The following is a 15,944-nucleotide window of genomic DNA, read 5'->3' as shown; positions in this document are numbered from 1 at the left end:
TTAAAACGGAGTATGCGAAGAATAGTTGGTATTTGGTTATTTTTAGCAAAAAGGATATGAGTAATTAGCGTTTAGTAGATTTTGATTTTTAGTTTTTTTTTGTAATTTTAACAAAATTTTTATCTGAAACTAAAATTTTTTATAAAAATATTTTTTTTTAATTTTTTTTATTTTTTTTTTATGATTTATTTAAAACGGATAATTAAAAGTGAATTTGATAATATTCCCTAATTTTATTTTAATGATTTGTTTCGAAATACATTTAATGTAATAACGTTTTTTGTATGCTGTTATTATATAAAATTATCCGCATATAGCTAATTGTTTACACTTTGACAAAAATGTATTTTTTGATAATTATTTTGCTTTAGGTTTACTGTAAGTCTAAAATACCATGGTAATACACATTTCTTTATTTAAATCTACATTGCAAGAAGTAGCAAGGCGTTATTATAATATATTAATTAATCTATAAATGATAACAAATAATTATATTGGCAACTGCAAAATTTAAGAGGTTTGAAAATTTTAGTCTCGATAATATATGCATCACAAATAATAACAGGAAATTTTAATAGTTCTTTTTAACACTTTGAATATGATTTGTAACTTTTTTGCCAATTCAGATGATTTTCGTTCAATATGTTTTCTAATTTAGTTACACATGGCACCGGGCGGAATTCCGTTGGTTGGGTCGCCCTTTAAGTCGCACTGACAAAAGTTGGCCCCTTCACAAGTTTCAGACCAGTCCCCATAATGGACAGTAGGCTGTTCGCATTTTATGACGCAGATACCGCTACAGACCGGGTATTCGTCGTCGGATTTTTCGGCGGTTTCGCAATCACAAAAATGATCGTCTCCTCCTTTGTCTCCTGCGTTTCCAAGGCATGCCCCTTTGTCGCATGTCTTTGAACAAGTATCTAGGAAAAAAAATCAGTTTAAAATTTTTTTTCATCCATTTCACTTTACGGCAATAGGTTTTTGTATTTTTATCGAATAAGGGTGTGCGGTTGGGACATGTTTAAGCTATCTGTTAACACCAAGTTCAAGAGCGAACAGTGTGACAATAGTGCGGCTAAAACCCGAAACATTTCGGCTCGTAGTCCGACGCCATTACCGCTTAACCACACTACCAGACTGCTTGGTAAATGTTTTTTTTTTTCATATCACTTCAAGGTGATAGGTTTTATATTTTTTGTTGGGGAAGGGTGTGCTGTTTTAAACGGGTTTTTGAGCTATCTGTAAACGCCGGGCTCAGGGGCGAATAGTGTGACGTTGGTACGGCTCGAACCCGAAACCTTTCGGCTCGTAGTCTGACGCCATGACCGGTTTGCCACACTACCGGACTACTTAGTAAATGTTTTAGGTTCTAAATTTGGATTTGGTTTATAGCGCCACCTGGCATAATTGATGCACACAGTTAGCCGATTTTAATCGATTCTTAATATGGAATTTTTTTTATTTTTCTAATGTTTATAGGTTTTCAGTAAAAGTGTTAAATTTTTACCTTGGTTTGCGGGCATGAGGTTAGCCAGCAAAGTGCTTTTGTAGTTTCCTCTTCGTTGGTAATGTGCGACCACGACTGAACGCCCATTTTTCTTCTTAATAAAACAACCTACTTCAGTGGTACCCTTCCAGATGAGCTGGGTGAATTTATCTGCGAAAAATACATAATAAGTTATAGTCACTTGTTTTAAATGTAAATTTACAGATACTGGGTAATAAACATAAAAAAATGCCAATTTCTTAACGTTTAATTACATTAGGTACTTTTGTTTTAATCAATATTTTGAACTTACCCAATTGACTTGTAAGTTTTGGGTCTCCAAAATCGTAACCAATACCCTGTGAATACCATTGTACAACCGCATCGTTGATAGTAAAATCGTCGCCATCAAATACTGCGATGTTTTCGCCAACGAAATTACTTCGTTCTTGTCCTTGAATTAAAAAAAATAGTTATAGCTATGTTACAACTTAAAAACTGTTTTTTATTCTTAATGTGGAAAGGTCGACTTCACAACCTAAACGTAAAATACCCCTCCCAGTCTCGAGTTGCCCTTTACAGGCTCAGATATTATTAAAAAAAATTGCCCAATAACTAAACTCCTGATTAAGCGTTGGCCAAGCAGGAGTTTGTACCGTTTTTTTTAACATTTTACTCAACCAAAGGCGCCACAGCATAGGTGCGGTGGAAATTGAACCTGGGACCTCATGTAATAAAAAGTGTTTTGACTACTATACACCACGCTGGTGGTTAAATTATAAATTAGGTTTTTATATTTTGACAACTTCTGTAGGAAAATTAATTCTACATCCTTACCAAAATATACAAATAATTTTGCAAATTGTAAAACAGGATTCTTTTTGTTTACCTATTATAGAAGGCCCAACTTGATTTCTATCCGAAAGTCTTTCAGCATGTTCCCTTGCCGACCTTTGAAGCTCTTGCGAGAATCTCAAAGGTGGTGTATCGTGGAGACATCTGTAGTACCTGTGAGCGTTTACACAGACTTCTGCCATGTTGTTACCTCTGAGTGAACCTCGAAGGCAAGGACCTGAAGGTCCTGTAATACAATACAAGGTATGTTTTTTTTATCCAATGCTTTGTTATTGATCAGTTTTTAATATTTTGGATTGATCAGGTTTTAATATTTTTTTTTTTTTTTATCCAATGCTTTGTTATTGATCAGTTTTTAATATTTTGGAATTCATAATTTTTTTTTACATTTATTCATTCTAGATGTAGGAAGGTCGAATTTACGACCTAAACATAAAGTAACATCAGTTACCCCGACCTAATCTCGAATTGCGTTTGGCAATTTTATATAGATCATAATTGCCTGATAAAAAAGCCCTGATTAAGTGTTGGCTCAGCAGAAGTTTATATCGTTTATATCACCTTACTCAAGGGCGCTACCGCATGAGAGCAATGGGGATCAAACCTAAATCATTATGTAGTAAAGCTGTTCAGACAACTACACAAACCGGTCATTTTTTGATTATAAATTTTTAAATTGAACAAGAGCATTTGTATAAACAGAAATAAACATTTATATACCTGGGGGTTTTGTGGGTCTGGTATTAGGGCCAGGGGGGGTGTAAGGGTTAGGTTGTGTGTACGGGTTATATGGTGTGGGTCTAGTGTATGGGTTATATGGTGTGGGTCTAGTGTATGGGTTATAAGGAGTTGGGCGCGTGTAGGGGTTAAATGTTGTATAAGGGTTATAAGTAGTTGGACGCGTGTAGGGGTTATAAGTGGTGTAGGGATTTTTAGTTGTGGGGTAACGGGTGGGTGCGGGGGGCCTCGGTGGTTTGATTGTTGGTCGTCTGCAAGGTTTGCACAACTTGCAACTGAATCTACAATTTTCTTTCATCCAGGGGTAGAATCGGTTGGTTCTGCTGTCATCGCAGTAGTTTTCCTTCTCAGCATAATAGTAACAGTCTTCATGTTTGTCAATACATTCTGTACGACAAGAAGTAAAATTAGTCGGGTTAATTAGGCGTAGTTATTGGCCCTGTTTAAAAGCAATAGAAAACGAAATAGATAAAGCTTGTTTTTGGGTATGTAATATCATTGGGTTTTATATCATTGTTTTGTTATGTAAAGCATTGATAACAATTAATTTTGACATTGAAAAATACCAAAATTATGATGTTAAACTAATAAATTACCATGTCACTTTTATACTAAACAGAATTAAATTAGTAGTAAAACCAAAACATAACCCATAAATAAAATGCAACCTCTTAAAAGCTTTAAAACTTAAGGATTTCAAAATTAAAAATACAAAAAACAAAAACTTAGAGAAAAACTAATTTACTTACTTGGGTCACATGGTTCTGGGGTAGGGGGGCCACAAATTCTGCAAATTCCGCAGGATTTCTGGCACTTTTCTCGCACCATTTTACCAACTGTTTTATGGTTACAGAACCCGGGAGCAAGGAAACCTCGACAAAGCTTGTGCTTGTCGGTACATTCGTCCTCTGCAAAAATTAACATATATGTTGACTTTTAATTAAAAAAAATTGTTTAAAAATTAACTACAAAAATTAACATTAATTAAATATAAAAAAAATTGATTTTAAATTGTTTCAAATTAAAAAAATTATAATTTTAATTGAAACAATTACAAAGATTTAAAAAAAAAATTGTTAAAAAGAACAAATTTATTTTTCAGGTAAAGCTTATGAATCCTAAACTCAAATTTTTAATCTTTTTTTTTTTAATTTTAGCTTTTTTTTAGAATTGTAAAAAATGTTTTTTAAATTTTTTTTCGTTAATTCTTAAAATAAAAAATAAATATAAATAGATTTAATTGTATAAGTTTACCTTCGACACAGGTTTTGACATCGAAGTCGCACAAGTTACAAGTTTCACAAGTTCTTGGGCATTTTGCACGAACGATTATTCCGAAAACTCCAGTCGCATTGCAAGCATGCTTAATGTAACCAAAGGCGCATATCGGTGTACCATCTTCGCAGGTATCATCTGTATAAAATAAATTACATTAAATTAACAGTAGGAGGCACAAAAAATTTAAAAATTTTCACAAGTAAAATTTATGTTGTTTTTAATTAATTGTTGGGATTTTTACTTTTTCATAGGTGATCTTTTAAAATTGTAATTTATTTAAATCTTTTTTTTCAATATGTTACATATTTACTTTATTAACAGGCAGTTCTTACTAATAGTTTATATGTTTATGTACAATATTTTAGATATATAAAGTACATTACCATATAACCCAATAATTAGTTAAATATCTTATAAAATTAAATTATTTGTACACATGCAAAAGTATAGAGTACGTTAAATACAAATAATTTATTTAATACTCTGCCATTTAAATTTCATTAAAACAAAAATTTTAAAGTCTAACTTACAACAGTCCTCGTCTTCGTTAAAAACTCCATTTCGAAAGCAGTAGCCTTGTGCTACCAGCAGCGCTAATACAAAAATTAAGCCTCTCATTGTTTACCTTTTTTATTCAGTTTTTTAGTTATACTTAAGGTTGCTTGTTGTTTAAACGACAAGGTGGAAACTTAACGTTTTCGAATTTACGGGGCCGCTTTTATATTAAAATAGACGGGAAATCGCGTCATGACTTTGAATCAATAGGAATAAATATTAACAACAATTAGGCAATTACATGGTAACATTTTTTGTCGTTTTTGTAAGGCAGTGACGTCAATTATTATGTAAAATAAACAATTACGACGACTTTTGGAGATACCTTAAACGTTTAACCGATTAGGTTTACTTAAATAATGTAAAAACGACGCGAAGACACGTCGGTCTAGATAGCATAATCGGTTCGAACGAGACAAATTTATGTGTTTAATAACATAATCATTATTTGATACACATGTAGCATTTGAAAACTTTGTTCTAATTATCAGGTTAATTGTTTTAATTGATAATTGTAGTGGTTTAAGTTTGGTAAATAAAATAAATCAAACATAATATCGTCAAAGACAATTAAAAGCTTAACTAAAATTTTACCATTCGCTTTTCTTGAATTAGTTAACGTAAATTTCTTTCAAATTTTAACAGAAATATTATAAAAGAGTTTAACGTTTTTAAGACATTGTGGTTATTTAAATGTCAAATAATTTCTGTAAATAAATCTCATATTTATTGTTAAACTTGTTTTAAAAATTAACTTATTTAAAATAAATATTTTTTGTGTATGCTGAAATTTAACATGTAAATTTTGATTATTTTAATTTGTCTAAATTTCTAATTAAGTTAATAACTTTAACATTTAACAATTTTGATTAAGATTAACTATTTAACATACCTTTTTAAAACATCCCGCTTATAACATAACAAGGATATCACGACTTTTTGGTAGAATGTTAATTATATTAATGTTTTTGTTAACTTGGTAATTTTGAAATAAAATTATTTAATTTATTCGTATTATTAAAACGAAACTTTAAGATACGCATTTTGTTATATGTAGGTTATACATGTATTAAACATTACCTATTAATTAATGGTAGTATACAAATGCCCTTTATACATACAGAGGTATAAGCCTATAATTATACATTAGAATATACTTGCTTGCGAGTAGAATTCGGAAATAAGGAATACTCTAAATTTAACATTTGTGTATTTCTAATCCGGGTATTAGTTAATCCAAGACTTTTTGTTTTATTACATTAAGTTGTTAGTTTAATTGGATGAAGTTTTAAAGAAAAAGTATTAAAATCGTATATGTTTGGCGAATAGATTGTAAAACAAAACAAAAAAACAATATTTGAGCTTTTTTATAATATTCAACATGTGTTGCAACATTAACAACATTTCATTGTCATTCAACATACAGCAATCAGTGTCGATCAACAAAAAATGGGTCATAACAGAAATATGTATAATACGTTTTAGTAAATTAAAGTGCTTATAAATTTTATAAATTACGTAATAATTTACATTTGATTTGTTTATTAAAAACTTGTTTTTTTCCTTTGGTTCGTATACAATAGAGTTTTTAAAACGATTTTATTTGTCGTGTAATTATGGTTACAACTTTTAATTGTGCGATAGAACATATGTAATCACACAGTAATCGTGTAAATTAACTGACAGAATGACGTAAGACTTAAATCCTTTGTTTCAAAGATCTTTTATGCTTTCATTTAATATCCTGCGAACTTTTAGGAAATGTTCAAAATTATGAAAAATTAGGATGTGCTTTGCAACAATTATAAAATCCGTTTTTTAATAATTTGCACCCTTTTAAAGGATGTGTTAAGGCGTACCCTACTTCTAACCTAAACAAACGTCCATTGACATTACCTTACATATTAAATTTAATGATTTAATGAACGGTATAACACGATCATTAATTGAAGTCAATTGTAACTAAATCGGGGTGTTATTAAGTCGCTTCCAACGCGCTGAGTGCTGGCGTAGATGACGTAACTGGTTCATTAGCGCATGTAATACCCACGTCCATTATCAGTTACTGCACGTATAACGCCTATATAAGCTACTAAAAAGACAAGGCAGGGTTAGATTAATTGCCGATATATTGAAGCTAAGATTTTCAGTGTTAGTTTAAAAATTTGTTTCCCTATAAAGTTAATGTATGTAACGTTTAATAATCGGTATTCTAGTTATTGTAAACAAAAACGTATTAAAATATATGTATACTTTTTGCTTTACTTAAAATTTGTGTTAATAAATTAGTTAGATAGGGCTGAAACCACATCTGCATTATTTATTTATTTCTTATATTTCTCAGGTTATAAAAAAACGATATAATATGAAGCTGTTAGTTTTGGTCTCCGCTTTAGTGGCTGTAGTACATTGCCAATTTACCGCGGAAGAGCAACAGATTATTGATCTTCTCAATTCAGGGGCTGACCCTTCAGCTGACGATTTTGAGAATCTTTTTGACGGTGACGATGATTTTGGGTTTGACCCCTATTCCGCTGGCGGTGGTGTCCCAGGCCCTACCCCATATAACCCCTACACCCGACCACCATTTAACCCCTACACCCCAGCACCTTATAACCCATATGGTGGTGGGCAAGCTTATAATCAATACGGGCAACCGCCCCAGTATAACCAATATACCACACCCCGACCTTACGTTACAACTGGGTTTGCTACCAGACCTCGAACTAACTACAATTGCGGTAAGAAAATATTTTAACTATATTTTAAAATAATTTATAATTTAGTACATGTAAAAAATATGTTTTTATTTTTTTATTTTATGCAGAATTTGATTTACTTGTCATTGAAATTTCCTGTTTTTTGTTTAAGTTAGTTATTTTATATAATAATTTAACACAACTTCTGTTGTAGATGTCAACTGCAAAGATGTGAACGATTTTACCTGTTCAATCATGGGAAGTAATTGTAGAAGTAGCGGCATTGGAAAGATTGTTTTAATGGCGAGCATCTGTCCAGCCTCGTGCGGTATTTGCCGCAAGTGCCCAGTTCATGCTTTGCCCTGTGTAGCAGGTATATAGTTTAAAAACGCACATTTTAGCATCAAATGTAGCCTAAAGACCTTATTGTGTTTGATTTTGATACTTCGACCATTTTTAATTTTTTAAATTTGATTTTCAGATGGATCTTGCAAGGAAAATACGTTGGTCTGCTTAACCGGTTACGCTCGATCTTGTAAAGCCAGATCAAAGCAAGGCGCGTTGGCAAGAAGCCTTTGTCCAATCACGTGCCAGATTTGCCGACCATGTGAAGCCCCGCCCACCACAACTGCAGCAACCTGTTCAGATAGTAAGCGTGTTACATTTATTAAAATTTTTTTAAGAAATTTTTTTTTCTAAACTGTATTAAAGCTGATTAAACAGTGAGAATTAAAGTTATATGAAACTACATTTAATAAGACAATTTTTGCTTTTTTTGTAAACGTTAAATGTAACTAGCAAGTCAGAATTTATAGTCAGTGTTCTGTGGATTAGATTATATCTTTAACATTTTTTTTGATTTAGCTTGCGAAGACAAAAACAAAGTGGACTGTCCAGGCTGGGCCAACCGTCGAAACAGTTACTGTCACCAATCTTCGAAATATCAACCCCACATGATCCAAAACTGCGCTCTCAGTTGCAAGTTCTGTTTCCGTTGTGACGCAACAACAACCACCCCTGTCGCGCCCCCTAAGCCGACTACCACCTACCCCGTACCCCCAACTGGTTACCCAGCACCCCCTACCCCACCAGTGCCCCCAAAGATTATAGCTGAAGCTACAACAGATAACACTACAACCGAGACTGATGATAGTTTTGATCCATTTGTTCAAGCTGTGCCTGATTTTGGAGGTAAAGAGATTTTGATATTGTCGTTATTACATTGCAATAAAAGAGATTTCTCTTATAGATCCATTTCCATCTTGTTTTTTTTTTTAATTTTGTGAAAATTTGTTTATTTTAAAACTAACTTTCTTGTGTATAAGGACTACATAGGAAATTAGCTTCTTGGTTTATTTTAATTAGCTTTCTTGTGTATAAGAGCTACACAGTATGGTAATGTAACTTATCTTAATTTAATCTTACAGAATTTAGCTCAAACCAGAAAATCGACCCTGACTCTTTTAGCGAATTTTTCACCGAAGACACATCACCCTTGTTCAAAGAAATTCTCAAAAATTTCACCAAGGCTAAGACGTGCGATCGGGGTATAGTGGTTGGGGCAACTATGCAGCAACAATGCCTGAACGCCCATAACTACTACAGATGTCTGCATGGTGCATCGCCGTTAACCTACGACGGTACCTTGGAGAAAACTGCTCAGTTGTATGCAAGAAAAATGGCCTTCGACGGGAAATCCGGATTTCAGTCGGTTCGCCCTTCACGTTTTGGTGAGTTTATAAAATTACTACGGTGTTATATTTTAAATAAAAAAGTTAGTTTAACATTACATAGGGAGGCAATATTGTTAGGTTGTTACCGAAAGTTTAAAGTGGTAATTTATGACTTTTTGGTTGATTTCTAACATTGTAAAAGTTACAGGTCAAGTCACACTAACGTAGAATTATTAGATCAATAATACATCTGATATAACAGGTACCTCCAATATTTTTTTCTTAAAACGATTATTTTTTTGTATAGGTGTTAACAGAAAACCTGGAGTCGGTGAAAATATTGCTTGGAGACAAAGTAGAAATAATAAATTAAGTGTGAACAAGGCAATTGCTGGTTGGTATGCCGAAGGACTTGTATATAATTATAACAATCCTTTACAAACACAAAAACAAACAGGTAAGGGATTGCAGCAAGTATAAAAAGAAGATTAAAACATTTTAATTATTATACTTTCTATTCCTAGTTTTTGTTCAAAAAGTATCTTTAAAAACTTATGGATAGTTTTACATAGAACATATATAATGAACAGCTTTATTTTCACATTTTTTGCTTGAACTTGTATCGTTTTTTATTTAAATGTATTACACAATTTAAACTTTCTAACATTTTACATTTAATTTTATTTTTAAAGAACACTTTAGTCAAGTTGTTTGGAAGGAAACAAGTAGAGTAGGATGTGCAATTCAACAAAACCGAAACGAAATATATGTGGTCGCCCATTACTTTACTATTGGAAATAATCCGAGAACTTACAGTACTAATGTTATGCCGCTTAGATCAGGTACAAAAAACTAAAAAGTAAAAAAATTATAAAATTCTTATGTTAAATTTGAACTATGTATTAATATTCGTAACTTATTTAAAATATAATTAGTGTCTTAATTTGTAGGTAATTAGTAAATAACAAAATTTATATATAAATTTAATTTGTTAATTTACCGCTAATTATTTAACGAAATTTTTAAAATTATGTAATAGACCATTTATTCAAGTATTAACTTATTTAAAACTTATTAAGCTTCATTAAGTCATTTTGTTGATACGTTTGTTTAATAATTTAGACTTTTAATTAGATAAATTATTGTGTTTGTGTTTTTACATAATTTAATACAAAATTAAAGTTAGTTTTAGAAATAATTGGTTTAAAGTGCTCCCAACATAATTTTCGTGCTCCCAACATAATTGTTTCTAGGACTTTACAAATAAACCAAATAGTGCAGCAAGTCTTAAAATATACCAAAAAATATCTGTGTATTTTGTTTAAATATTTTTTTTGTAATTTTTGTTTATTTATTAAGACATTTGCCAAACAAATTGTGCTGGAGGATATTGTAACGGCAACGAAGGCGGCGTTTCAAAATGTAGTTGTCAGCAAAATCAAGCAGTTTGCACGGGACGTTGTGTAGCCTACTGCCCCAAACCTAGAAATTACAGAGGTGCTTGGAATATGAGATGCGAAGGGGCATCTGAATGTATGTGTAAACGTTCCAGATATGTTCAACCAGGCCAGATACTAGGTGCCGTTTGCGTTTAGTAGTTTTGACAAACTTGTTTTAAGCTAAAAATCTTTAATTTTTGTGTTCTTGAATTAAACATGAAAATGGAAATTTTGTTAACGATTTGACAAATAAACAAAGTGTAAATATCTAGTTATAATTTGCCCTGATAATTGCATACCACAATCTTTTTGCATTTTTAACCATTTTTTTCTTTTTTTTGTTTGTATTATAATATACCGTTGTTTTAACACAATACAAGTTATACTATTAATATTTGATTAAATTCCAATGCTGCCATCCAGCAAAATAAATGTAGAAAAGGATTCTTGTAACAAAAATGTACTTCACGGAATAACTTTGTAGTTATGTAGTATATGCGTTGTGTTAAAAAGGTAATAAATAAATTCTTTTAAAAAATACAAATTAAGTTGAAAATGTGTAATATTGATAACAATAAAAGATTTATTTTTGACAAAATTTAATAAGTAAGGCTTTTCTTGAAAAAAAAAACTTACCGTTTTAAACTTTTAAGCAAATTTGTTGCTTCACTTATTATAAGGCATTTCGTTATTACAAATTGAACCTCTTTCTTTCATGTTTTTTAAGCCGCGAGGTAAAGTCTTTTTTGTATAGAGAATTCTTCATTTATTTGTATCAGTGGCCAAAAGTTTCACGTGACCGAATTAAACCAAAAATAAAAACTAGTTCAAATTTTGTTCTACTAAAAGCTTTTGCAAAATATTTTATCTTAAATGTTAGTTAAGCCAATGCGCGTCTAATAAAACATAAAATTTTAGGTTTTGAGATTTCATCAATTTTTAATAAAAGTGTCATAACTTTTATGAATATTAATATTTTCAAAAAATATTTTGTAAACACGTTAATTGGACCTGTGCAGTTCTAACAAAACATTTATTTTTCGATTTAAATTTTTTTATTTTTTTTTTAAGTTTATATGCAATAGCATTGGCCAAAAATATCACGTGACCTAATTAAACCCAGAATGAAAATTTGCTGTAACTTTTGTTTTACTGAAAATTTTTGCGAAATGTTTTATCTTGAATGTTAGTTAGGTCAATGCGCGTCTAATAAAATATAAAAGTTTAGGTTTTGAGATTTCATCAATTTTTAATAAAAGTGTCATAACTTTTATGAATATTAATATTTTCAAAAAATATTTTGTAAACACGTTAATTGGACCTGTGCGGTTCTAACAAAACATTTATTTTTCGATTTAAAATTTTTTTTTTTTTAAAGTTTATATGCAATAGCATTGGCCCAAAATATCACGTGACCTAATTAAACCCAGAATAAAAATTTGCTGTAACTTTTGTTTTACTGAAAATTTTTGCGAAATGTTTTATCTTGAATGTTAGTTAGGTCAATGCGCGTCTAATAAAATATAAAATTTTAAGTTTTGAGATTTCATCAATTTTTAATAAAAGTGTCATAACTTTTATGAATATTAATATTTTCAAAAAATATTTTGTAAACACGTTAATTGGACCTGTGCGGTTCTAACAAAACATTTATTTTTCGATTTAAAATTTTTAATTTTTTTTTAAAGTTTATATGCAATAGCATTAGCCAAAAATATCACGTGACCTAATTAAACCTAGAATGAAAATTTGCTGTAACTTTTGTTTTACTGAAAATTTTTACGAAATGTTTTATCTTAAATGTTAGTTAGGACAATGCGCGTCGAATAAAATATAAAATTTTAGGTTTTGAGATTTCATCAATTTTTAATAAAAGTGTCATAACTTTTATGAATATTAATATTTTCAAAAAATATTTTGTAAACACATTAATTGGACCTGTGCGGTTCTAACAAAACATGTATTTTTTGATTTAAAATTTTTTATTGTTTTTAAAAGTTTATATGCAATAGCATTGGCCAAAAATATCACGTGACCTAATTAAACCCAGAATGAAAATTTGCTGTAACTTTTGTTTTACTGAAAATTTTTGCGAAATGTTTTATCTTGAATGTTAGTTAAGTCAATGCGCTTCGAATAAAATATAAAATTTTAGGTTTTGAGATTTCATCAATTTTTAATAAAAGTGTCATAAGTTTTATGATTATTAATATTTTCAAAAAATATTTTGTAAACACGTTAATTGGACCTGTGCGGTTCTAACAAAACATTTATTTTTCGATTTAAAATTTTTTATTTTTTTTTAAAGTTTATATGCAATAGCATTGGCCCAAAATATCACGTGACCTAATTAAACACAGAATGAAAATTTGCTGTAACTTTTGTTTTACTGAAAATTTTTGCGAAATGTTTGATTTTGAATGTTAGTTAGGTCAATGCGCGTCTAATAAAATATAAAATTTTAGGTTTTGAGATTTCATCAATTTTTAATAAAAGTGTCATAACTTTTATGAATATTAATATTTTCAAAAAATATTTTGTAAACACGTTAATTGGACCTGTGCGGTTCTAACAAAACATTTATTTTTTGATTTAAAATTTTTTATTTTTTTTTTAAGTTTATATGCAATAGCATTGGCCCAAAATATCACGTGACCTAATTAAACCCAGAATGAAAATTTGCTGTAACTTTTGTTTTACTGAAAATTTTTGCGGAATGTTTTATCTTGAATGTTAGTTAGGTCAATGCGCGTCTAATCACATACAAAATTTTAGGTTTTGAGATTTCATCAATTTTTAATAAAAGTGTCATAACTTTTATGAATATTAATATTTTCAAAAAATATTTTGTAAACACATTAATTGGACCTGTGCGGTTCTAACAAAACATTTATTTTTCGATTTAAAATTTTTTATTTTTTTTTCAGTTTATATGCAATAGCATTGGCCAAAAATATCACGTGACCTAATTAAACCCAGAATGAAAATTTGCTGTAATATTTGTTTTACTGAAAATTTTTGCGAAATGTTTTATCTTGAATGTTAGTTAGGTCAATGCGCGTCTAATCAAATATAAAATTTTAGGTTTTGAGATTTCATCAATTTTTAATAAAAGTGTCATAACTTTTATGAATATTAATATTTTCAAAAAATATTTTGTAAACACGTTAATTGGACCTGTGCGGTTCTAACAAAACATTTATTTTTCGATTTAAAATTTTTTATTTTTTTTAAAGTTTATATGCAATAGCATTGGCCAAAAATATCACGTGACCTAATTAAACCCAGAATGAAAATTTGCTGTAATTTTTGTTTTACTGAAAATTTTTGCGAAAAGTTTTATTTTGAATGTTAGTTAGGTCAATGCGCGTCTAATAAAATATAAAATTTTAGGTTTAGAGATTTCATCAATTTTTAATAAAAGTGTCATAACTTTTATGAATATTAATATTTTCAAAAAATATTTTGTAAACACGTTAATTGGACCTGTGCGGTTCTAACAAAACATTTATTTTTCGATTTAAAATTTTTTATTTTTTTTTTAAATTTATATGCAATAGCATTGGCCAAAAATATCACGTGACCTAATTAAACCTAGAATGAAAATTTGCTGTAACTTTTGTTTTACTGAAAATTTTTAAGAAATGTTTTATTTTAAATGTTAGTTAGGACAATGCGCGTCGAATAAAATATAAAATTTTAGGTTTTGAGATTTCACCAATTTTTAATAAAAGTGTCATAACTTTTATGAATATTAATATTTTCAAAAAATATTTTGTAAACACGTTAATTGGACCTGTGCGGTTCTAACAAAACATTTATTTTTCGATTTAAAATTTTTTATTTTTTTTAAAGTTTATATGCTATAGCATTGGCCTAAAATATCACGTGACCTAATTAAACCCAGAATGAAAATTTGCTGTAACTTTTGTTTTACTGAAAATTTTTGCGAAATGTTTTATTTTGAATGTTAGTTAGGTCAATGCGCGTCGAATAAAATATAAAATTTTAGGTTTTGAGATTTCATCAATTTTTAATAAAAGTGTCATAACTTTTATGAATATTAATATTTTCAAAAAATATTTTGTAAACACGTTAATTGGACCTGTGCGGTTCTAACAAAACATGTATTTTTTGATTTAAAATTTTTTATTTTTTTTTAAAGTTTATATGCAATAGCATTGGCCAAAAATATCACGTGACCTAATTAAACCCAGAATGAAAATTTGCTGTAACTTTTGTTTTACTGAAAATTTTTGCAAAATGTTTTATCTTGAATGTTAGTTAGATCAATGCGCGTCTAATAAAATATAAAATTTTAGGTTTTGAGATTTCATCAATTTTTAATAAAAGTGTCATAACTTTTATGAATATTAATATTTTCAAAAAATATTTTGTAAACACGTTAATTGGACCTGTGCGGTTCTAACAAAACATTTATTTTTCGATTTAAAATTTTTAATTTTTTTAAAAGTGTATATGCAATAGCATTGGCCAAAAATATCACGTGACCTAATTAAACCCAGAATGAAAATTTGCTGTAACTTTTGTTTTACTGAAAATTTTTGCGAAATGTTTCATCTTGAATGTTAGTTAGGTCAATGCGCGTCTAATAAAATATAAAATTTTAGGTTTTGAGATTTCATCAATTTTTAATAAAAGTGTCATAACTTTTATGAATATTAATATTTTCAAAAAATATTTTGTAAACACATTAATTGGACCTGTGCGGTTCTAACAAAACATTTATTTTTCGATTTAAAATTTTTTTTTTTAAAGTTTATATGCAATAGCATTGGCCAAAAATATCACGTGACCTAATTAAACCCAGAATGAAAATTTGCTGTAACTTTAGTTTTACTGAAAATTTTTGCGAAATGTTTTATCTTTAATGTTAGTTAGGTCAATGCGCGTCTAATAAAATATAAAATTTTAGGTTTTGAGATTTCATCAATTTTTAATAAAAGTGTCATAACTTTTATGAATATTAATATTTTCAAAAAATATTTTGTAACACGGTAATTGGACCTGTGTGGTTCTAACAGAACAATTATTTTTGATTTAAATTTTTTTATTTTTTTCAAAAAATTTATATGCAATAGCATTGGCCAAAAATATCACGTATGATAAAATATAACTTTTAGGTTTTGAGACTTTATCAATTTTTAATAAAAGTGTCATAACTTTTATGAATATTAATATTTTCAAAAAATATTTTGTA

At 29.2% G+C, this 15,944-nt stretch overlaps 1 protein-coding gene across 1 annotated transcript; it reads right to left on the bottom strand.

Moving 5' to 3' along the window:
* Positions 1-570: 570 nt before the first annotated feature.
* LOC145742561 (uncharacterized) lies at positions 571-4,975 on the bottom strand. The gene is made up of 8 exons (XM_082560338.1): positions 4,888-4,975; positions 4,334-4,492; positions 3,829-3,987; positions 3,062-3,466; positions 2,376-2,567; positions 1,800-1,940; positions 1,508-1,657; positions 571-920 (listed from the first exon to the last, which is right to left on the bottom strand). The coding sequence occupies exons 1-8, from the start codon at positions 4,973-4,975 to the stop codon at positions 655-657; spliced, it is 1,560 nt and encodes a 519-aa protein (XP_082416464.1). The 3' UTR covers positions 571-654.
* Positions 4,976-15,944: the final 10,969 nt, after the last annotated feature.

Source organism: Corella eumyota, chromosome 2 (assembly GCF_963082875.1).
Source record: "Corella eumyota chromosome 2, kaCorEumy4.1, whole genome shotgun sequence".
NCBI lineage: Eukaryota > Metazoa > Chordata > Ascidiacea > Phlebobranchia > Corellidae > Corella > Corella eumyota.
The sequence above is the reverse complement of the archived record's forward strand: the minus strand, read 5'-3'. Positions and strand labels throughout refer to the sequence as shown.